General features: G+C 45.8%; 1 protein-coding gene across 10 annotated transcripts in view; it reads right to left on the bottom strand.

Annotated features, from left to right (window-relative positions):
- LOC308571161 (corticotropin-releasing factor receptor 1) overlaps positions 1 to 25192 on the bottom strand; it is a 74966-nt gene that overhangs the window by 5110 nt on the left and 44664 nt on the right. For 6 of the 10 annotated variants that reach the window (XM_081166637.1, XM_081166641.1, XM_081166643.1 and 3 more), the window contains 9 exons: positions 23433 to 23518; positions 14165 to 14271; positions 13739 to 13859; positions 12239 to 12392; positions 11582 to 11642; positions 6865 to 6937; positions 1991 to 2076; positions 1040 to 1175; positions 242 to 283 (listed from right to left, as the gene is read on the bottom strand). In XM_081166637.1, the coding sequence (XP_081022763.1) occupies positions 242 to 283; positions 1040 to 1175; positions 1991 to 2076; positions 6865 to 6937; positions 11582 to 11642; positions 12239 to 12392; positions 13739 to 13859; positions 14165 to 14271; positions 23433 to 23518 (866 nt within the window). Of the gene's footprint in view, positions 1 to 241; positions 284 to 1039; positions 1176 to 1990; positions 2077 to 6864; positions 6938 to 11581; positions 11643 to 12238; positions 12393 to 13738; positions 13860 to 14164; positions 14272 to 23432; positions 23519 to 24901; positions 25081 to 25192 lie in introns of all 10 variants that reach the window. The other 4 variants (XM_081166634.1, XM_081166638.1, XM_081166636.1 and 1 more) reach the window with 3 other exon arrangements.

Below are 25192 nucleotides of genomic sequence, written 5' to 3' on the forward strand. Positions count from 1 at the left end.
TGCTTCATATGCAGAAGCACCAGTTCTGCTGTCATCCTGTTCTCCTAAGCATGAGGTTTCACCCTCTGCTTTGGGATGATTTGTCTCTGCCCATAGTAATTGATCTCGCCCCTGTGCCAACCCCTTGATCTGGCAATTCATCTGTTTTTCAAAAGGCTGTATGATAGATTGGGCAGCATGCAAGTTGAGACCCAGCAAGCCTCCCCCATCTCTGCCCACTCATTCCCCAACCCTGGCTCACCTCGCTGTTCAGGAAGCAGTAGAAGACAGAGACAAAAAAGCCCTGATTAGAGAAGAAAGAATAGCATAGTCAAGCTTTGGGAAAGAGAGAAATAACCGCAGCCTTTTGCACCATGTTTCCTGTGGGCACTTCCTATGGGGCTATTTTTCATTTTTAAAAGGCAAGTGCCAGATGCTTTGATCTGTAAACCTTGCCTTATAATCCAAGATGTTTGGGAGATGGGCTGGGGAGAGAGAATAGACACAGAGTGGGGAATGAGATGCAATCTTCACATAATGAAATCTGCATGCTCAACAGCACAATCTCATCACTTTGCAAATACAATGCTGAGATCTGGACCATGCAGACAGGTTTCCTAGAGCCCTGGGAAGAGGAGGAGGAACATGATGAGGTTAGTAAATGGTTCCTGGAGCTGGGCGTGCAGTGATTCTACCAGAGCCAAAACAAAACAAATTCCTAAATCAGATTTAAGTATTTTTTGTTTTTGCTACAAATTTTCCATATGAAAGTCAACCCTTGGGAGATAAGCATTGCAAGTGAATTTAAAGGAAGTTTCATGCTGCCGATTTTGATATCTCAGTGTGCCCCCCCTTTCTAAAACCCATATATGTCCAACAGAAGCCCTAGTTTGGAATCGCCAGCGGGTGGGGATAATGCGATTTAAAACAACATCTAAAATAAGTACATAAATACACTGAAGTTATTGCAAGCAATTTCGAGTTATAAGATTCTGTATGGATTTTGCACCCCTTAACCCCAAATGCATTTGGGCTCTAGTTTCCACAAGGTTTTCCATACCTGGAAGGACTCCAAGACAGAGTTGAAGTAGATGAAGACTACCCGGGATATTTCATCTTCACCGGGGTTGACGAAGAAAAGCATGTAGGTAATGCCCAGCAAAGGAAGGAGCACAAGGGTAGCCTTCACAGCTTTTCTGAAGGAAGAGCACAGGACTTAAAATCCAAGCGAGTTCCAGACCGGCACCCCAGTGTCCCCCCGCCAATGCTTAGGGTTGGATCTACACATGTAGCAGAATGAAGTGGGAATGAGGTGGTAGAGTCCAAAGGGTGGACTGAGGCTAGGATCCCATTCCTGAATTCTCCCTCTCTCTCTCTCTCTCTCTCTCTCTCTCTCTCTCTCTCTCTCTCACACACACACACACACACACACACACACACACACACACACCAAAGCCACTTCCTGCAAATGGGACTCTATAGCAGCAAATAGAAGGATAGCTAGAACTTCTCCTAGTGTGCTTAGACTTCCACTTGCAGGGAACCTTCCACAAATAACAATACTTGAAAATGATATATCCCAGGCAGCAGTCTAACAGCTGCATTCTGGATTAGTTGTAGTTTCTGAGTCACCTTCAATGGCAGCCCCATGAAGAGTGCATTGCAGTAGTCCAAGCGGGAGAGGGTTGGTCCCGGTTCAGGGCAAATTCTAGAATTGACCTCTGGCTCAGAGTAAGCCCTGAGCCTTACTTCCTGCGTCTGGGTTACCAGACTCCTGCCTTTTAAGTTAAAAGGGCTGATGAGCAGGGCTTTCTGTAGCTAGGGAGGGCAAGTGGGCCTTCTCTTCAGGACTCTTAACAGTTAACAGAATCAATTAATTCTGCAAAGCAATAATAGAAACCTGCTCAATTTGCACAATATATTTGAGTCGAGGAGTCAGAACAGTGGTTTAGCATAGCCCCTATCATAAACTCTGGCCACCCATTCCCCACCTGTGCTCTTGCACTGATACCTGTACTGTATTGTCTCTGAGGTGGTCGAGGCCCGAAGCTTCGTCATCAGGATTCTGACAATGTTGAATAAAAAGATAAAGTTGATCTGGAATAGACACAGAAACGAGATTAAGTGGTGGAGTAAGTGTATAAAGAAATGCCTCCATCACCAATGCAAAATGACATTTTGTCACATCCCCCATCAGGGTGGCACCCAGGGCAGGCCGCAACCCCCGCAGTATGCCCCTGCACACCTGTTCTCTAGGGCAAGTTCTCAAAATCAGTCCGCGCTTGAGAACCACCTGAATGGATCTCAACAGAAGTAACATTTCCAGTCCGGTTTACTCTCTCTTCCACTAGGGGGAGCTACTCTCTCAGGTATTGCAAAAACAAATGGCCATTATTTCATCTGACAGAACAATATTAATCTGAAATCTAATCTTGCTTTAAAAGTCTTCAGAGCTTAGTTGGACTTCGGAGTCAATGCTTTTTAGGAGTGGAAATAAGGAGTTGGGGGTGGGGGATAGTGACAACCACATTCTGGATGTGATGCAAAATAAATCCTCACAGATAATTGATCTGTCTCCCCAAAATATGCCAAGCTCCTTTATGAAAAGCAAGGTGGGTGTGTACAGTAAATTTATTTACTGATCAGGCCACAGAAATTTGTATATGGCCGTTTGAAATCTGTTTCATTGGCTGCAGAAGCTCCATCTCTCCTTACAGTTTTGACTGTCCACTGTTTGCAAAGATTAGATATGTAGAGGATTTCCTCCCATTTCAAGCTGGGTTGTTTTATTGGCCTGCCAGCAAATGCTGAATTACTTCTTGTTGCAGAGCAGTTTGTTAAAGCAAATGTGATTGATGGTTTTGCTGATAAATTAGGTCAATGACATTTCATTCCACTTGCAGCGTTTTGTATTTGTCGAACCCTCTTGTTTTGGCCCACAGCAATAAGTAAAGACAGATCTAACATTTTAAGAGTTGCAGGGGTGGGCTTGACAGCCCATATATATATATATATATATATATATATATATATATATATATATATATATATATATATATATGCTTTCGTAGATTTTCACGGGTACAGGAATGCAGGTTTTGGTGTCTTCGGGTGTCTTCCCGTGTAAGAGTTGGGGTGTCTAGGCGACGTTTCGACGAGGTCTCGTCATGAAGATGACGAGTGAGACCTCGTCGAAACGTCGCCTAGACACCCCAACTCTTACACGGGAAGACACCCGAAGACACCAAAACCTGCATATATATATATATATATATATATATATATATTCCTGCCTTAAGGAGTAAAAAAAATATATGGTTTTGCAGATCCCCAGAGAGAGCTGGGAAGAAGCTGGGTATGGGGGATGCCCAATGACTATTGCCTCAACACCACCAACTCATAAGTTACCACCCCACTCCCAAGAAATCCCTGCAGCACCTTTTAAACCAGTTTTCAAAACACTGGAAAAAATTAGGAGGGAAGCGTGTCACAAGAAAGATGCATCTCTAGCTGTGTTTTTTTTTTTTTAAGAACCTCCTTCCATGGGAAGAGAGGAACATTTGAGAACTGGATTCCTTTACCTGGGAAGCAGCCCTCATTTCCATCATTTCACTTGCCTTGTACTTCTCAAGTCAGGTTCACACTATGGGTTTAAAAGCCTACGGAATCCCAAACCCACTTATCTGGGACTTAAGTCCCACTGAATTCAGCAGGACTTACTTCTGAGTAGACATGGTTAGGGTTATGCTGTCACACCCTGCTGGGAAAGTTCTCAAAATGTTCTGTATGTCTTCATAACAAGATTATATGTACACACACACACACACACAAAAGCACACACACACTTTTACGTTTGTGTTTCGGGAGTGAGATCAGCATGTGAAATGGATCGCACCTATATATGAAATTGAGCTTTCTGAGTTCTATAGTAATGCCACAAAACCCCTCAGAAGTGTTTTTATGCATTTGGCTTGCTTTTTATTATAGCAAGCACTGTAGTATTACTCCAGCCTTGTCAATAAGCCAAAATTACGGTGGACGCTCGGGTTGCGAACGTGATCCGTGCGGGATGCATGTTTGCAATCTGCAGCATTCACAACCCATGCCTGTGCACACACGGGTTATGATTCGGCACTTCTGCGCATGTGCAAAGCATGATTTAGTGCTTCTGCACATGCGCGACCGCCAAAACCCGGAAGTAACCTGTTCTGGTACTTCTGGGTTTCGGCGGTCCGTAACCTGAAAAAATGCAACCTGAAGCATCTGTAACCCAAGGTATGACTGTACAAGTCTGCTAAGAGGCCAGTAGAACGCCCCTCCTGTGCAACCAAGATGGAAAACGCAAGCTGCTAGCCTCTTTGTGGGCTTGTTCAAAAGTTGCTGTCTATCAACCAGACGAGCAGAGGGAGAGGTGGAAGGATCTGTCCTTCCTGCACCAGCCCCCTCACCTATGTGGAGTTCCTCATTGCCTGCAGCGAGCAGGTGAGTGCTTTAAAAAAGATGAAGAAAAGGCAAATAATAATAATAATGGCCTCTTTTAACAATAACAAAGGAATGCTGGGAGGTGATTCAGGGTTTCTGAAGAAGTAATGAAGACCCTACTTTACTTTGTCTCTGACAAAGAGAGAATGAGATTGAGATGGAAGAATGGGATCCAGCCCAGCTCAGACCTAAAGTTCTCCCAGAGAGAGGCTGCTTTGATTTAACGTTTGTCCAGATAACACATGAGGAACCCTCATGCCTTCTTTCGCTCTGTGGCCTCCTCCAGAAGCACTAATCCTGGGGGAAATTAGGCATGAGGATTCAGGAAGTGTTACAAAGTGGCTGCCCAGAGGGCAGAGGCGGCAGCAGTCTCCTCAGGCAGCGCGTCAGGCCCTCTAACTAGACAAATCGCCTCTGACTTTCCCCCCCAGGCCTCTGTATCAGCCTAGGCTGCCTGATAGCGGCTGCTATTATCCTCATCAAATAACATCATTAACAAATTTGCTGGAGGCAGGGGAGGTGTGCAAATTGTGCTGTGTTCAGTTGGTAGCAGTGCCGGTGGTAGTGTTGAGCTCGCGCAAGATAGAAATTGTGCCAAGATGGCAAAAGCAATAAGGAAAGGAAGAGTGGGAGGGAGAGATGGAAGGAAGAGCCCAATTAGATGTGATGCAGGAAACCTTTGGATTATTATTTTTTAAATTTAAAAACCATGTCTGAATTTGATGTGGATCAGGTGGTCAAATACAAAACAGGGATGGGGGCCTCCAGCATCTTTAATGGTTGTTTATTTCAGCAGGTGGAGCTTGTCACATAGGCTCTATCGGCTGAAAATTCCCTTTGCTATGCAACTTATTAAAGGTGCAAGTCCCCTCCTTTGCATCAGGCCACCCTAGGTGTGGAGTGCTAATTGTTTAATCACACACTGAAATGCAGAACGCCTGTATGCATGTTGTTAAGGGTGTAACATCGGAAAATTCCACTGGCGTATACTCAGCTAGAAGGAAGCTCTATCTCAGCCTCTAGCTGGGTTGATAATTAACTGTTGTTGTTCTCTGCTAGCACTCACGTGAGTGTTTAACTTTAGATCACATGATTAGGGTATTCAATTGCAAATCTGCCATTTTGAAGGGGGTTGCCTTTTGCTCCCAGGCATAGTGAGAGAAGGATGTAATAAGAAGCCTCTCCAGGCTGGATGCAGTGTAATGCAGGCTATGGGAAAGACAGAGCACTGATCTCAGCTCTGGTTATAATTATATATTTAAGAATATATTCTTGGATATGTACATGCTTTATACGACGTTTTGGGTGTACCATTGATTTTTTTGTTCTGTTTTTGAAGAAGTTTGGTTAGTAAAAATAAAAAAATTCCTTCCAGTAGCACCTTAAAGACCAACTAAGTTAGTTCTTAGTTACCAAGAACTAACTTAGTTGGTCTTTAAGGTGCTACTGGAAGGAATTTTTTTATTTTGACTATGGCAGACCAACACGGCTACCTATCTGTATTTGGTTAGTAAAGCTTTGAATAATAATTACGAGTCTGGACAATTTTTATTCCAAAGGGAGTCAGCCTTTATGGAAATTGTCCCCTTTAAACCTTTTTACCTGCAGGGGAAGATATGCTTGGAGCCAATATCCTCCCCCCCCCCCAACCATAAGTGAAAAAAGCAGTGATCAAATTCAGAGTCCCTTCCAGGAGTGCTGACTCTAGGGAGCAGACTGTCGTCATGCCCCTCAATATTCCTTAGCAGGGGTCTCAGCCCTGCAAATGTTGAGGGGGTAGAGGAGGCCAAACAGCTGAGCCAGCACAGCATCAAAGGCAAGCTCCTCCTGAGTGTGAGAGCGGAGGAACCGTGGGCATTGAAGCTGCGTGGCACTGGGCAAGACCTCCTCGCAACTATGCGCATGTTGGGCATGGGATGTCACAGGCATGCCATGCTGCTGGGCCCCCCTAATCTTCAGCCCAAGAGGACGTCTCTGGTTCCTTCCCATCTAAGATGTGTGAAGATGAAACTATCAAGCCTGGTTTAACTTCATGCACGGCTTGCATCACATCTAGTTTGGCTGAAAATAAATTGAAAAAGTGACCCTCCTAGGCATTCTGCAAAAAAGAGCAAAACTGCAAGGGGGTTACTTCCAGAAGGACCAGATGCAAGAGAATGACAGAGCTATTGTATTTGGGTAGAACAGGAAATTTTAGTGCAGAATTTCCCACCGACAGATCGGCCCGGCCCCTATGATCAGCTTTTGCTGCCCATGCTCCCATTTCTGCACAATTATGAAAAGGTACTGGAGTCTTGGCCTCTTTCGTTCTTACATCACCTTAGCCACAAAAGCAGCCTCCAACCCCTGCACTGCACCCTGAAAAAGTATTGAGAGTGGGAAGGAAGGGACTTCCGCTCTTACCAACAGCACCAGTATCATGGGACCTTGGTAGATGTAGTCAGTATAAATCCCTGCTCGTTTTCCAAACCAGCACCTGTAATTCGGAATGCAGAGCACAAAGAAACCACAGTGAGGATTTAACTTCATCCACGGTTGAAGCTGAACCAGAGTCCAGGCTTTAAATCCATTTCTGATGCAGGATATAATAAAGAAAGAGCATCTCTGGGCATGGGCAGAGTGCTTTTCCTTGGCCAAAACCTCCTCCTAACACATGTAGAATAAGGAAGAAGAGCTTCAAGACTGGAAGACCATGACCTAAACTGGATAAAATGAAAAACGTACGGCACATTTCACACATATCTATTTGATGTAAACAAACAGCCGGCATATTTAGGGATAGGTAAATGTCAGGAAGTGTCAGAAGGGGTGGTTTTTAACCCTTCCTCCCAAGCCATGGTCCCAATGAAAATAATCACCCACACCCCAATACTGCTGTTTGCTCCCAGAAGGAAACAGCTGCTACCACCAATGTCAGGCTTCCCTGTCAAAACAAATAGCAGCTTTGGGGAAGAAAATAAAACCAATGCAGTTGGGAAGGAGGAGTTGGGAGAGAAAATGAAACCACCCCCTACCCATGCATGGTACCCCTACCCTGATCAGACCCACTGTCTCATTCCTGCTATTTATTTTCTTTCTTTCTGAAAGCAAGACACATGAAACCATGCATTTATTGCATTGCCCAGCTTGAACCTCATAATCTGTGTTACTATCACCACCCCTCAAGACTGTAGTTGCTGGGAAAGGTAGGGAAGGGTGTCAGGGGAAAGAACAATTTTTTAAAAACCCGCCAAGAAGACCTTTCTAAGTGGCTTGGAACCCCAAACAAGAGGGTGGGTGACTGGTTTCAGCCAGAGCCACAGCCAGAACTTACTTGAAAGCCAGAAGCCATGGCTGATAATTAAGGCAAATGGCGGCCAGCCCAAATCAATCCTGCTCGCCTGCGTGATTAATGGCCATGGAAGCAACTTGCCAGGGGGCTGCTATGTCCTCCATTAGCAAGTCCCTGGGAAAGCAGGATCAAGGGCCCAGAGGGAAAAGCATAAGACCCTCTCATTAAATCCCAGGCTGCTTTAACTGGGGGGGGGGGGACCTCCCACGATGGTGTTTCATTAGCAATGCCCAGTGCTGTGTTTACACTTTAAAAAAATAAATCACCAAGTAGTTTAATTCTGCTACCTCCATAAACTCTGCAAATTTGTCTGGATTTGCTGAATCTTCCTATTTTAGCCTACTTTTTCTAGCTACCGAACAGAGAATCGAGGAGCGCGCTGAATGTTCCTTCCTTCACCTCTGCTCAACCCACTACAAAGGGCCAAAGGATGCAGAGATGTTAGGAAATTTGGGATGGGACCTCTAGCTTCAAGAATTCTGTTTCTTATAAAAGTAGCTGCAGGGGGTGGGGAGAGCAAGCTGGGTTTGAAATGCAGCACTTGGGAAAAGAGTGGGTTAATCCCCTTCCATTCCCGCACTGCTTTCCTGATTCTAAGTTGCTTGCAACACTCCCACAAGAGGCCGCCCACTTGCCAATCACCTGACATCATAATCATGTCAGGTGAGTTGCTTTTGCCCTGGGTGGGTGATGATGATGATGATGATAACAACAACAACAACAACAACAACAACAACAACAACAACAACAACAACAACAACAACAACAACAATTAATTATTATTACTGAGGGCCTTCTCGGTAGTGGCGCCCTCCCTGTGGAACACCCTCCCACCAGATGTCAAAGAGAACAACAACTACCAGACTTTTAGAAGACATCTGAAGGCAGCCCTGTTTAGGGAAGCTTTTAATGTTTGATGTATCACTGTATTTTAATATTCTTTTGGAAGCCGCCCAGAGTGGCTGGGGAAACCCAGCCAGATGGGTGGGGTATAAATAATAAATAATAATAATAATAATAATAATAATAATAATAATAATAATAATAATAATAATTATTATTATTATTATTATTATTATTATTATTGTCCTCTCCCCCATGCTTTTCAACATTTACATGCGGCCGCTGGGAGAGATCATCAGGAGGTTTGGGCTGGGTGTTCATCAGTATGCGGATGATACCCAGCTCTACCTCTCTTTTAAATCAGAATCAGTGAAGGCGGTGAAGGTCCTGTGTGAGTGTCTGGACGCGGTTGGAGGATGGATGGCGGCTAACAGATTGAGGTTGAATCCTGACAAGACAGAAGTACTGTTTTTGGGGGACAGGAGACGGGCAGGTGTGGAGGATTCCCTGGTCCTGAATGGGGTAACTGTGCCCCTGAAGGACCAGGTGCGCAGCCTGGGAGTCATTTTGGCACAGGTCAAATCTGTGTCCAGGGCAGCTGTTTACCAGCTCCATCTGGTACGTAGGCTGAGACCCTATCTGCCTGCGGACTGTCTCGCCAGAGTGGTGCATGCTCTGGTTATCTCCCGCTTGGACTACTGCAATGCACTCTACGTGGGGCTACCTTTGAAGGTGACTCGGAAACTACAACTAATCCAGAATGCGGCAGCTAGACTGGTGACTGGGAGCGGCCCCCGAGACCATATAACACCGGTCTTGAAAGACCTGCATTGGCTCCCAGTACGTTTCCGAGCACAATTCAAAGTGTTGGTGCTGACCTTTAAAGCCCTAAACGGCCTCGGTCCAGTATACCTGAAGGAGCGTCTCCACCCCCATCATTCTGCCCAGACGCTGAGGTCCAGCGCCGAGGGCATTCTGGCGGTTCCCTCATTGCGAGAAGTAAAGCTACAGGGAACCAGGCAGAGCGCTTTCTCGGTAGTGGCGCCCGCCCTGTGGAACGCCCTTCCAGCAGATGTCAAAGCGATAAACAACTACCTGACATTCAGGAGACATCTTAAGGCAGCCCTGTTCAGGGAAGTTTTTAACGTGTGATATTTTATTGTATTTTTGGTTTTTATGGAAGCCGCCCAGAGTGGCTGGGGAGGCCCAGCCAGATGGGCGGGGTATAAATAATAAATTATTATTATTATTATTATTATTATTATTATTTTATTTTATTTTATTTTATTTTATTTTATTTTATTATTTTATTATTTATATCCCACCCTTCCCGGTTCAGAAAATCAGGCTCAGGGCGGCTAACAACAAATTTAAAACACTTAATTGATGCAACAAAGAACAGCACAAAATACAGTATAAAACGTGAATAACAATAAATTCAGAATTCAAAAATCAATTTAGAGGGAAAATCCATCCAATAAACATTAGATGATCACCAGGGCTAGCTGACTAAATTAGTCCTATTTGGGCCAGCGAAGAGACCAGGGGAGAATTAGCTGTGGGATCCCAGAGCGGGTAATCTTCATAAAAAGGGGAGGGGGAGGGAAGGAAGGGGAATAAAAGATCAGACTAAGTTCAAATTGAAAGCCAGGCAGAATAGCTCTGTCTTACAGGCCCTGCGGAAGGAAATTAAATCCTGCAGGGCCCTGGTCTTATGGGACAGAACATTCCACCAGGTCGGAGCCATCACTGAGAAGGCCCTGGCCCTGGTGGAGGATAATCTAACTTCCTTAGGGCCTGGGACCTCTAAACTATGATTATTCATGGACCTTAAGGTCCTCTGCGGGGCATACCACGAGAGGCAGCCCCGTAACTACGAGGGCCCTAAGCCACAAAGGGCTTTAAAGGTCAAAACCAGCACCTTAAACCTGACCCGATACTCCACCGGGAGCCAGTGCAACAGATACATGGCCCTTGAAGCCCTGACAACCAGCTGACTGTTGGCGCTAGGAGAGAGCCAAGCAGGGCACTCACTCTACACAGTTCCTTGCACGTACCACTGATCCTACAGGCTTCTTTTCGGCCCAGCTGTTGCTTTACCTGCCTCACATCTGACATGTGACATCAGGTGGAGGGCAGGTAGGCTTGGTAGAACAGCTTCATCGGCCTAATGGGAAGTGCCTAATCTGTCCCACCAGTCAGAGGTTTCCATTCCCTGAACTAATCCTATCCATTGGAACTAGGATATCCCTGAAATTTAAGCACCTACATCCAAGGTTCTCAAAGTGGATGGTACTACCCCCCAGGGGATGGCAGGATTACTTAGCAGGGTGCCAAAAGGTGGCAGGGGGTGCTGGAGACGTAAATGACTATCAGACTTTGAAAAGCTGGTATCACTGGATCAAGCATTCATCAGTTTTGCTGATTAATTAAACTAAGTAATTGGGCTTTGAATGCACGTGCAACTAATTGCCACTGTTTCAAATTTCATTGAATTATCATCTCCCTTGGTGGGTGGTGCATTTCAATATTCTGAGTAGTGCTTTTTATAGGTTAGGGGGCCCTGGGGGTGAGTTTATGGAACGAAAGGAGCGGTGGCCTCCAAAACGTTTGGAAGCCACTGATCCACATTCTTGGTGCAGGTAAACAGCTTTTTGTTTGGTTCATGGGTGGTTGGGGTGGTAGTTGGCAGAGTGGGGGAAGAACACTGCTTGCCTGCAAGCAAGGCCACTCCTGATTTCTTGCTCGTCTGCTAAAATCGCCCCCAAGTCTGCTCCTGATTGCCTTTGTGCAAAGCGGAGAAATGCCAGCAGAGCTTCCCTCCTTCCACCCCCAGATCCCTCCGTAGCACTCACTCCAAGGCTGTGCAAGCCTGCTCTAGAAGCCATTACCATAGCAGCAGAAAAGCAGGATGGGGGAGAGAGAGAGAGACTAGGGATGACTTACTTCTCGTTGTCATAGTAGAGTTTCCCAATGGCCCAAGCGATGATGATGGGGAAAGGGATGCCTGTGGATGAAAGCAAAGACAGGTCTCAGGGCATCCGGTGAGGAATGACCTGGCATTAAGGCAAGGGGTTGTGGTAGTTGGGGGAGCAAATGGGATATGTGGCCTCAGCTCAGGTACCCACCCATACCGAGCGAAACTATCACGGTGCTATTTCCTAAGCTCAGACGCAGAGCCTGTTTTTTCTTGCGTGAGGGCTCAGTGCTCCTATAATGAGTGAGAATGAGAGCGCTTCTGAGCATCTGCAGAGCGAATAGGTTAATTTGTGCCCCTGGAATCATCGCAGCTCAGCCTCAGGCCCTGTTGCCCATACTAGAACGCCTGATGGTGCCTCTGAGCGTATAACAAAGGCACACTGGGTCCCTATAGCTGAACTCCAGAATGTGCTTTCAGATTCTGAAAAGGTATACATGATAAACAAAAAAGTACTCCTGAACATCTGCGGAGTTCTGAGTCTAATCCAACCCCCTTGAATTTTTTGGCCAACATGGGACTTGAACCCACAACTTTGAGGTGGAGAGTCTCGTACTCTACCATCCCTTTGTCGCCCTGGCTACCCTGCAGGATATGCTGCAGCCACCCCTCTCCTTGCCACTCACACCAGCCGATGCAGATGAACATCCATTTCCTCAGCTTGTCTGTTGAATAGGTGAGGACGATGGCTGTGTGAAGGTAGCAGCCCTCGCCAAACATCCAGAAGAAATTGGTGACGTGGAAGTAGTTGTAGGCAGCTGTGACGAGGCGGCACCAGGGCTGTGTGTGGTGAGAGAACAGGCAGAATGGATGAATTAAGAGGAAACAGCCCTGCAAATCCTAGCCACAAGGAAGCCTACCCTACCTCTATGAGGACACAGCTACTCTGAACAGTTTAGCATCGTCCCCTTTCGCCTGCTAACGGCTGAACATTCATAAACAGTGATGCTGAGGCTCCATCCTTCGGCTTTAAAATTCCCAACCCTTCAGATCAAAGCAAAGCCAACTGCAAGATAGCTCAACTCATCTGCAAATAAACTACAGCATCACTCTCAAGATGCTAGAGCTCATGGAAATTCAGCTTCCTTTTCACACTAAAGGAGACCCCGGCTGAACCTCAGCTGCCGGGTAGCTCAGATCAACAGACTTGTAAGCGTCAGCCTTCAGCAACATGGCACCCTCTAGGAATTAGGGGCGGCAATTCCACCCAGCCTCAGCCAGGCTGCCTTGGCTTCTGCCAGCAAATCCAACAAGGAGATACATGGATTAGAATTTCATTTTTGGTCTTACTGTAGGACCAGTCATGGTGAAATACCTGCAGTTTAACTTGCAAATATCTGACAGGTTTATGGGCCTGATTGGCTGGCTCTTTTAAACTCTTAAAGACATGCCAATGTTTTGAAGGTGCTAAAGCAAAGTGATCGTGATCATGTTGGTCTATATACTAATTGGTAGCATTTCTACCAAGGCCTACCTGGAGAAGCCAGGGAGTGATCCTGAAGCCTTCTGCATGTTGCAAAATGCTCTACCACTCAGCTCCAGCCCCCGCCAGAGGCCTCATCACCTAGGGATGCCATACGTCTGGATTTTTCCATACATTTCAAAGGATTTCAAAGGAGGAATTGACATCGGGGTGAGGGGATTTCCAAAAGGCAGCATTTTGTTCTGGATCTTAGGCAAGTCAATTGAGAAATTGTGGGGTTTTTGGCATTTTTTTGTGGGGGGAAGCTCAACAACTTTTGGGGTGTCCTGGTTTTTATTTTTTGAATTATGGCAACCCTATCACCACCAGCTCACAATACCTCAGGGCTTTACACTATAGATCAGGGTTTCCCAAACCTGGGTCTCCAGCTGTTTTTGGACTACAACTCCCATCATCCCTAGCTAGCAGGACCAGTGGTCAGGGATGCTGGGAATTGTAGTCCACAGACAGCTGGAGACCCTGATAGAGATGTACGTTTTCAAGGGTTGACTTTCATATATCAGGTCAAGAAGCAGTGACCTCAAAGGTCACGGGGAAAGTTTCTCGATCCCCCTTGCTTTTTTTGTTTTGTTTTTCAAAGTCCAGCAGGCATCCAAGCCAAATTGCTAGCACCAGATTTGAAGCCAGGTTGAGGAGAACCTACCACATTGCTTTCATGGACTTCTGGATTCATGGTGAGCTGGACCACAAACCACGTGGCGTTCCGCAAAATGAAGGCAGTGATCAAGTTCCAGTGGATAATGTTTCGTAGGCACCGGATGCTCCTGGAGGAGAAAAGGAAAGAGCGTGCAAAATGGCAGCACAGGAACAGCCCAAAGGATGAACTGCCCCACTCTCAAGGCAGATCCCCTCCCCTCGCATGTTACTGCCTTGCCCCTACCTCTCTTTAATTTTTAGATCAGCCTTCCCCAGCCTAGCACACCCTCCAAATGCTTTTGGGACTTCAACTCCCATCAGCCCTAGCTAGCACGGCTGTGCTGGCAGGAGCTGTAGTGTGTAAACATCTGGCCAGTGGCAGGCAGGTGAGGGCTGCTTCAAATGATCTCGTGGGCGCTTTGGCCTGACTCACCTCAGGCGCATGAAGAGGACGAAAGCAGCTATCAGTGCTGCCAGGGAAATGCAGTGCCCAAGGTAGTTGATGATGACAGCAACATGGTAGTGCAACTTGCTTCTCTTCTGTAGGGGGAAAGGCAGGAAAAGGTTCAGCATTGGGCCACAATAGTATAGTAACTATCATTTGTAGTCCAATTCCTTCAGACCTTTTCAACCATGCTCCAAAGAGAATGCCACAATAGTCTTGCTTTCTTTCACTAGCCAGTGGTGGAAGCAGCCTCCATTAAACAACCAGAAGCTGCTTAGCCATTACCCTGAATCCAATGCTTTCCCTTTCCTCAAACCAGAGATGGAGGGATCTGGCGCCCTCTAGGCATTGCTGGACTACAACTCCCATCAGTCCTAAGCATGGGCAACGCTGGTTGCAATTGGTGGGAAATGGACTTTTAGCAACATCATGAGAGCCACAGGTCCCTTTAGCGCCTTTATCGTCATGTTGACCTTTAGATCATCTGTGAAATGATCTCCTCCTCCTCCTCCTCCTCCTCCTCCTCCTATTCTGGGTTTAGCTAATGATCTTTTATAAGGAGCAGCATAAGTGGTAGTAATAATAATAATAATAATAATAATAATAAATAATAATATTTAAAATAAAATAAAATAAAATAAAATAAAATAAAGTGCAATATTATTATTATTATTATTATTATTATTATTATTATTATTATTAAGTGGTAGTCAGTTCAAGAAGTTGCTTTATACTGAGCCCAACCATTGGTCCACATAGCTCAGCAATGTCTATACTGGCTGACAGCAGCTCTCTATAGTTTTGGAGGCAGACATCTTCCCAGCCTTCTTAGAGACACCAAGAACTGAAATCTGGAACCTTCTGCATGAAAAACATGTGCTCTACCGCCGAACTACTACCGTTCTTCCTATTCTTTACATGTGTGGGAATAAGATGCTTCCTTTTGCCACTCCTGAACCATCTTCCCATATGTTTTACCGAGTAATGGCAAGCTCCACAGATACTGAGCATCAGAGGGTCTGAGAAGAACTGTACACAATGATTGATGGAAGAGGACAATGCCATACCCTCCAACAATGAAAAGAGGGACGTCACATTCCATAATGATTATTTTATTATTTATACCCCACACATCTTACTGGGTTGCCCCAGCCATTCTGGGCAGCTTCCAACATACATAAAAACATAATAAAGCATTAAACATTTTTTTTAAAAAAACCTCTTCCCTAAACAGGATTGCCTTCAGGTGGCTTGGGGGTTGGATAACTCCATACCCTCCAACATTTCTTCAATGAAAATAGGGACATCCTAAGGAAAAGTGGATGCGGGTGGCGCTGTGGGTTAAACCACAGAGCCTAGGGCTTGCCGATCAGAAGGTCAGCGGCTCGAATCCCTGCGACGGGGTGAGCTCCCGTTGCTCGGTCCCAGCTCCTGCTAACCTAGCAGTTTGAAAGCACATCAAAGTGCAAGTAGATAAATAGGTACCCCTCCAGCAGGAAGGTAAACGGCGTTCCGTGCGCTGCTCTGGTTCGCCAGAAGTGGCTTAGTCCTGCTGGCAACATGACCCGGAAGCTGTACGCCAGCTCCCTTGGCCAATAAAGCGAGATGAGCGCCGCAACCCCAGAGTCAGTCATGACTGGACCTAATGGTCAGGGGTCCCTTTACCTTTAAGGAAAAGTGGAACATCAAATCAGAAACTGGGATGGCTTCTCTAAATCAGGGACGTCCCTGGAAAATAGGGACACTTGTAGGGTCAGCAATGTTTTTCTAAGAGTCACATTTGGACTTGATAGGAGCGATATAGGAAAGGGAAGCAGCCCAGGAGCAGGGCTGGTCTGTCAATTTCATTCATTCATTCAGCCTTTAACAGCATTATGTCTTGTCACATGAAAGTGCTTGTAGAACAGGGCAGCCTTTTCCTGCCAAATGGGCTGCAAGAGTACTTTGACATGGAACCTGCAGGCCACACAGTGCCTTGTCGCACCAGGGGAAGGGGAAGCAAGGTCAAAACTGGGTGCCCTCTTCCAGCCTTTATGCCACCTTTCGAAAGCTGGCTAAGTGAGGTTACCATGATTTGGGATGGAGGTGCAAGACTCTGTCAGGGTCCTAGACCATCTTATCTACTTCCCAAAGCTTGGAAAGTGCTAACTAGGATTTGGGAAGGAGGCAGGAGGACCCTATGACCCTGTCATAGCCTCATGCCTGTTTACCAAAGCCCAGCACTCACTTACCAAAGCTCAGCACTACTGGGCAGGGGTGTCAAATGTTGCTGAGGGCCACCAAAACAGGCCTCAAGGGCCACATGTGGTCCCTGGGCTGTGCCTTGGACCATCCTGTTGTAGAAGGAGGGATCCTCAGAGATGTGGAACAGAGTACCATGTGGAGAAAAACAACTTGCAGCCTTCTGATGTTTAAGATGCTATTGTCCTCTCACAAAGGGGGGGCACAGCTATTTCTCTCTCCACCCCCCCCCACATTAATTGCTAATTCACAGAATGGATGCAAGCTTCACAGCAAGACAGTTGGCTAATTTAATTATCCAGCCACCCTCTCCTGCGACTTCAACCGAAGCCCCCAGGGACAGTCAAATGTAATTGCCGCTGCGGATATATCATGTTTCCAGGAACCTTTTCTAAATTCTAATTAAGTGACAGCCTTCTGGGATTTTCCAGATAATGGCTACACCATGAAAACTCCTTGCACACCTCCTTCTCGTGCCCCTCCACTAAACACACATGCGCGCACACAAGCTGCATAGTCAGGAAATATATGCACCAGCCACTGGCTGTTGCTACGCAGCTGCAGTGACACTCTGCCCCATGGCAGAATCCATGGGCCAGGCTTGAGAGTAGGGACCCAAAGCAGAAGGTTTAGAAGGTGACCACAAGCCCGAGATGACCCCACTATGAGGTGTGGCAAGGTGGTACATTCTGGGTACTATTAAGAGCAGCAGAGAGAGGAGATGACAGATCTGATCTGTAGAGCTTAGTTCATTGGGAAAGTCTCCTTTGCATAATCACTTGATATATCCATGGAGATTAAAAGGCATCAATAAAACCAGAATCAGTATCCCAACTTTTGGGTCATTCAGCTCTAGAGCTAAAACAAATCCAGCAGGTGCAATCTCTGCTTCAACTTTATTCTATTGATAAGATCTCTTACTTGATAGCCAGAGCGTGGGAATCAAGATGGCGAACGGCACTTAGTCAGCGTGAGTGTGAGCTCCCTGATTTATCTTTTAACATTGTTTTAATGAGCATAGAAACCTTTTAACCTTTTAACTTTTAACTTTAGTTTTTAGTTTTTAGTTTTTAGTCTTAGTTTTAAATTAGTGAGTAGGAGGACGCCTTTTTCTATCGGGGAGACAACCATTAACCTTGAAACTGGGGCGGTTGCATGAAGAGAGAAATGACTAAGCAACTATACAGCCCTGCTTGTGGGAGAGGAACTGGGAAACGTACCAGAGATTCCAGAGATATAGACGACACAGAGGAACTGAGATGCCTGCCTCTTGCTAAACAATCAAAAATTAGCGAATCTGAAGGTACAAAGGATGTTTTTAATGTCCCGGTTTCAAACTCTTTCGCACTGCTGGCGGAGATGAATGACGGGGAAACCAGTGTGAAGGAACCTTTTGATGACCTGCCTACTAGACCTTCAAGCGGTGGTGATGCTGGCATCCACTCGAGTGTTTGCACTGGAGCCCGTGGGGGCTGCATTGATGAGATACTATTTGAACACTCATCTACTTTAGACCTGGTTGCTAGAACAGTGGACTATATCTTTAAATACATAAAAGACATCCGAGGATCCTTGGAGAAGATTATCTCGCTTGTATCCCTAACAGGTAAAGACAGCTCCCCTGATGTACCACCTGAGATGAAGCCCTTACAAATGCCCAGAGCACCCGTTTTACCGCATACCTCCTGTATAATTCCTCAAGCTGCTGGCAATCAGAAAAGTGAGCGAGGTGAGCAAAATAAGAAGGAACAACAGTCTGCACCTCCTCACAAACTGCTGCTGCAAGCTACCAAAATCTGCCTAACGGTTTGCCCCTTTAGAGGCAAGGTAATAAACTGGCATTATAAGAGTGATATAAGGAGACACCTAGCGGAGCTTCTGAGGGTAATCCCTAGCTCTATTGACCTGAGGCATATTGATCATATTAGCAGCAGACCTCAGAGGCAGAGAGTGCTGCTCTCCTTTAAAACCAAAAAGCTCCCTGCACTTATTATGTCCTCAAGAAGCCTTCTAATTAACTATGGAATCCTTGCTACAAGAGTCTTTACCAATACCAAGATCTGCCCCCTCTTACCAAACTGCTTGTTCAAAAAGAAAGCAGATAAGTCTGAGGGTCCGCCAATTGCCACGACCCCAACTCCCCTGGCCGCAGATCTAATCAGCTGGATTGACGCCCCCCTGCCTCCTCTGACAAAGGCTATACATCTGGAGAATTCTACAGAGCGTGAGTTACTTCTATCCTTCTCCCAATTGCCAAAACTGGAGCGGACAGAGATAACAGACAGATTGGACGAGTTGCTACTCTGTCTCCGTAACTCAGAAGATCATGCTCATGTAAATAAGATGAATTCCTCACCAATTGTAGATCAGTCTACACAAGCCCAAGTGGTACCTGCTTTAACGACCTTTGATCTGCAACCTGGCTGTACACGGCCTCGGGATGTCAAGCCCGGGCAGGATACAGTGGAAGATTTGACAACCCTCTGGTCAAACTCGGAAGCTGTGGCAAGACTGGATGCTCTTTTGGAGGCAAACCGAAAAGGATGCCTTCCACCTGCCTTACACTGCATGTTCCCTACAGCATCCGCAGATCCAAAAGGCCCACCCCCCTCAATCTTAGAGCATACTTTAAATGTAGAGTCTATGGACCTGTCGTTAAGTGATACTCCTGTGCACCAGAATCCATCCCTGCAGCTACCAATAATTAAGCCTCAAACCATGGCTGCTGCTGCGGTAAGTGGTGCTCGGAAATTGCCTGGTAAGCAAGCTACAATTACTTCCTTCTTCCAGCCTATTGTCCCCCCTCGCCGCGTGCATTCCCAGGTGGATTCTGCCGTGCTGGTTCCGCAAGGCCCAGCATGACTCGAAGGGGTGACCAGGAGATTACTTACTTTCTTATCCTGGAATGTAGCTGGCATTAAACCTAAGCTGATGGATCCATCCTTTGTCGCCTACATAAAAGGCAGTCATATTCTTTTGCTGCAAGAGACCTGGGCTTGTGAGGGCTTCTCCCTATCAGGGTATAAGGGCTTCTACCTGAATGCACAACAGAATTTACTATCATCTGGCAGACCACAAGGTGGGTTGGCTACCCTAGTTTCTTTGGCCTTAAACCTGCAGGTGGAACAAATCGACATCCAGTCGTCATCCATGCTGGGTGTAAAGCTACAAACAGCGGAGGAAGTGTTTGTGGTGATTAATGTTTATTTGCACCCAATCTATAAGAAAAACCTGGTGGACCAAAGATGGAGGGAAATTCAACAGTCTCTTGAAACTCTCCTAGAGAAATATCCTGAAGCCACCTTCCTAGTTGCAGGAGATTTCAATGGCCGATTGTCTCACTCTGATAAATCATTATTTGCTAAGTATAATAAATATCCCTCACTACCCATTTTAACCTCAGACCTTTTACCTAGGAATTTTAAAGACAGTGTTGCTACATATGCAGGTTTTAAATGTAGACAAACCTTGATGGCTCTTAATTTTCACCTTTTAAACGGAGCTCTCAGTTCTGATTACCCTGCCGAATTTACTTTCTGGTCAGGCTCCCGAGCCTCTACCATAGACTTTATTTGGACATCAGTAGACCTAATTCCCAAAATTTCCAACTTTAGGGTGGTAACGAGGCTGGAAAGTGACCATTTTCCATTAGAACTTTCTCTGACCCTGGATGGAGAATTGGCTACCTATTCCTGTGTGCCTATTACAAATAACCAGCTTCAGATGAGGCCCACTGCCCTAAAATGGACCGACAATATGGCTCAACGGATAAATGAACTCCTTTGGTCTGACCAACTGCAAGAGACAAGGGACTCCCTTATCCAGGCAGTTGAGCCACTGCCAATATATGACAATTTAGTAGAACTGCTAAAACCTTCGTTGGCTAAGACCCCGGTAATGAATAGTAACCATTTCTCTCATAAAAAGTGGTTTGACGAGGAATGTAGACTCTTCAAGAACAACCTATATAACGAATTCTTGGCATATAGGGCATCAAATGACCCCGCACCTAGCAGTCACCTTATGAACCTCAAGAGAAGGTATAAAGCACTATTAAAGGAAAAGAAGCTTGCGGCAGAAAGAAATGATTGGAAGAACCTTCTAAAAGCTGCAGAAAATAGAAATCCCTCCTCCTTTTGGCACCAAATTTCCAAATACCTGGGTAGACCGTTGTCAAGGATAGAACCTCAAATTTCAGCTGACACCTGGGAAAGCTTCTTCTCCGATTTATATGCAGCTCACGCACCCAGCGGAGGAAGGTTAGATTTGGCCCCCTTGCCAGAGTGGGATCCTGTTACCTGCTCTGAAGTGGAAACACTTATAGGCCAATTTGAGGCGGGCAAGGCACCCGGAGACGATCTTATTTCCATAGATGTTATTAAAGCCAATAAGGATTGGTGGTGTCCACCTCTAGCAGCTCTTTTTACTTATATAAACAAAACAGCACAATTTCCTCCAAGCTGGAACTCTGCACTGATTGTGTTAATTCACAAGAAAGGGCCGCGCACAGACCCGGCCAATTTTAGGCCAATTAGCCTGCTAAATGTTATTGGGAAGATCTATTCAAGATTTCTACTTAACAAATTAACGACCTGGATGGAAAGCAACAATATCATCGCAGAGGAGCAGGCGGGTTTCCGCCCCGGAAGATCAACAACAGACCAAATCTTAATCCTAAATCACTTGGCCACCAAGTACGCTGGCAATGGCCTAAAAGCCCTCCACGTCGCCTTTATAGACTTTAAGCAGGCCTTTGATCTAATTCCCAGGAACCAGCTATGGACAAAATTGGCAGCGACATCTATCGACCGCCGCCTTCTCTTGCTGATTATTAATTTGTATACAAATACCCTCTTGAGGATTAGGATAGATAGTAAGGGGCTAGTCTCCAATCCGGTTGCCACCACTAGGGGGGTAAGACAGGGCTGTTTGCTTGCCCCTGCTCTGTTTAACTTCTATATTAATTCGCTAGTGGTGCATATGGCAAATGCTGATTTCCATCCACCAAAACTGGCAGGACGAGCCTTAAATGTCCTACTGTATGCGGACGATGCCGCCCTATTAGCTACCTCCCCCATCGGATTAAGGAGGATGCTTCGAGCTCTTCATGAATATGAGACCCAACACGAGCTCCAATTAAATTATGCCAAGACCAAAATAATGGTCTTTGCTGCTCGACCGAAACCTAATTTATGGTCAATTAATGGTATTCCTTTAGAGCAGGTCAGTTGCTTCAAATACCTGGGTCAGGTTGTAAGATCAAATAGGTCCTTCCTGGCGCACAGAGAATACATAGCCTCGAACGCATCCAAAGCAGCCCTGGCGATTAGAACCCTGTACTCCAAGAAACAGGCACAGACTGTCAATGTTGCCTTACGTCTCTTTAAAATGAAAGTCCTCCCTCTTCTGCTGGTGGGCATTGCCTTGGGCTCACGTAGGGATTTTGAAAAATTGGAATCTATCCAAACCCAATTCCTCAGGGCCATACTCAGGATCCCCCCCTCCGTGGCAGGCGCGATCATGAGATTGGAAACCGGTTGCCAAGCCTTTAGGTATGTGGCCCTGAAAGCGAAGCTATGGCTATGGCTCAAGCTCTGTTTCAGACCGGTGGGTTTGGCCCCCTTGATTCTGAGGGATAACTTTAAATCTCCATGGGAAGGGGAGATAGTGGAGGAAGTGCAGAAGTGTGGGTTGTCCTCCCTTTATATAGAGTCCATGACGTATAGCCACGCAAAGGTGGTGATCGCGCAAAGATTAAGGGATATTGCCAGACAGGAGGACATAGCCCGTGTGAAACCTGGGTTGTTTCTGGGGGAGCAGTTGTATCGGGCTGCCCCAGCTCGCTACCTGGCGGATATCCACTACGTGGAATACCGCAGACTATTTACTGCGGCTAGGCTGAATGTTCTTGACTCGGCGGTCCTGAAGGGAAGATATGGAGGAGTTCCATATGACCAGAGATTATGCCACTGTGCATTGGGTGAGGTAGAATCCACAGAGCACATTTTATTGAGCTGTCCCTTCTACAACGATTTAAGACAGTATCTTATAACTCCATACTTACCCCAGCTCAGTTCCCGACAAAGAGGAATCCAGACAGCATATCTGCTAAATAAGTCTTCTGGGAAAACAACCTTGTCAGTGGCTAAATTTCTTTTCCTGGCACTCAAGCGTCGGAAACGTATAACTGAATGCTTTGATGTGGGTTATCTGTGAGAGGTCTATTTCTGTGGCCCTACCTTACCTATGTATCTCCTATGATGTTATAGTTTATAATTATTGTGTAATGTTTTAATTCTGACTATCGGTCGAATAAAGAAATTGATTGATTGATCTCTTACTTGCTCTTCATCATGAGGTCCCATGGCAGGTTACAACAATATAGTCGTACAATTATGAAGACAAATAAAACAGTTCCGAACAAAAATGGAACAGTCTAGAGCAGTGTTTCCCAAACTTGGGTTTCCAGCTGTTTTTGGACTACAATGCCCATCATCCTTAGCTAGCAAGACCAGTGGTCAGGGATGATGGGAACTGTAGTCCGAAAGCAGCTGGAGACCCAAGTTTGGGAAACACCGGTGTGGACATTAAACAACAACAACAACAAAAGGAGGTGGATCCCAGGAAGCAAAATACCTTAACTTTCAAAAGCCAGGGTGAATTTTTTTTATTTATTCCGTTTACATACTGCCCTTCATTCTAAGAGCTCAGGGCACTTCACAAGATAAGAACACAGGTAAAGATATACTCTCAGAGGATTGCATCAAATGGTAACCCTACTCGGAGTAGAGCCACTGAAATTAATGGACCCAAGTTGGCCATGCTCCTTGATTTCAATGAGTCCGAGTAGGACTAACATTTGAGTAGGGCAATTTCTTTGAGGGAAGTTGTGAAAGTTAATCTGGCCCTTTATATAGAAAATCCCAGGGACTGTATTACTCAGGCGGTAGTGAGGCACGGTATGGCCACTTTATAATGAAATATAGCCCTACTTGAAATGTATGGCAGTTCATACCTCCTCGGTGAGGATCTCCTGACACTGGGAGTAATTCACACGGATTGCCCAGCTCCCGTTTGCAAAGCATTCTCTGTACACATTGTCTGGAAAAGAAAAACACAGACAAAGAGATTGAGAGAGGTCCTGGGATTGTGACACAAGCTATGTGAGAGACTCGTTGAAATAGCAGCGGTGGCCAGCCCTCCAGGACATTTGGCTGCCTGAGGTCAACAGCAAATGGCGCCTCTGCCCAACCCCCTTAATTAGGCATTATTATAATATTCAAGGCATTTGTATACTGCTTAATCATCAGCATGTCTAACCTTAAGTACTCAAGGTTAGCCAAGTTATTTTCGTACCTGAGGCATACAGTCCCACAGGAATCTCTCCTCGTCCCTAACTATCAAAGTACAATGATAATAAATCAAACAACTAATAATTTGCTGCCATTTCATGACACTCGGAATCAGTTGCCAGAGGCCTCAGTTGCCTCTCTCTATCCAGTAAGAGGGCTAGAAAAAGATATGCTGACAGAACAAGCAAAACAATCCCTGGCTTTCTTATTTGAACCAGCCTGAAGTTCTGTAAACACTAAGGAAGCCCTACTGAACAATGTGGGATTTTCCTCTGAATAAACATGCGTAGCAGGTGGTGGGGGACATAGTCACAGAATCATAGAATCGTAGAGTTGGAAAGGACCATGAGGATCATCTAGTCCAACTTCCTGCAATTCAGCAATCTTTTGCCCAACGTAGGGCTTGGACCCACAACCCTGAGATTAAGTGTCTTATGCTCTACAGAGTCGCTGGACTCCATCTCTCATCAGCCACAACCAGTGATGCCAATGGTGAAGGATGCTGGGAGATGTAGTTTAGGGCTACAGGTTCCTCATTGCTGAGGATTATCTTGTTAGTCTATAGAACAAGGGAAGGGAACCTTTGGCCTTCCAGATGTTATCAGATTACAACTTCCATCATCCCTGGCCATTGGCCTTGCTGGCTACTTGTAGAGTTGGGGTCCAACAACATCTGGAGAGCCACAGATTCCCCACCCTGTTACAGAAGTTAAGCTTTCGAATGACACACTCTACCTGTGTCAAACTGTGGTATTTAAATGTTTCCAGGTGGGTGTTTATGGCGGGGTCAGTGCTTCACATGCATGCAGGTTTGATTCTATTTCTTTAGCTGCGGTTCCTGCATTGCAAGTGGATGGGCTAGATGACTCTACAAGTCTATGATTTTTTTTAAAAAATGGTATTGTCCACACAACAATGTTGGCCTCAAAATTCCAGCCCGTATCCCTGCGCCCTATAATCCTGATCTACCCATTCCATGGAAAACCCAATAAGGAAATAAAATTGCTGACAATGACACGTTTGTGATTATCTCACTGACCCATTTGCAAATTAAGCTCCTTCTTAATCATGCCCCACCCCCCAAACAATAAAACAAGATGTTACCAATTCAGGCTGAAGACTTATGGCTTACACACACATGTATCTCTGAGTGTCTCATAACTCGAGCCACTCAGCTGCAGTGCACTCAGTGAAAAGTATTGTTCTTGAGATAATGTGAAAGCCCAGCCTCTGATGTTTGATGAGTTTTCGCAGCCAAGTCCGTCTTTGATGCTTCTGCAGTCATTGTCTGCTGAAAGCGCCTCCCGCTCCCTTCAGAACGCAATTTGAAAAACACAGTTGATACAGAACATGTAATTTGGCCCAGTCTAGTATTCTTTAGGACAAAGGTGGTCTGAGCAGCAGCGGAATTGGATTACACATA

This window comes from Podarcis bocagei (genome assembly GCF_964188305.1).
Source record: "Podarcis bocagei genome assembly, chromosome: 13".
Lineage (NCBI taxonomy): Eukaryota > Metazoa > Chordata > Lepidosauria > Squamata > Lacertidae > Podarcis > Podarcis bocagei.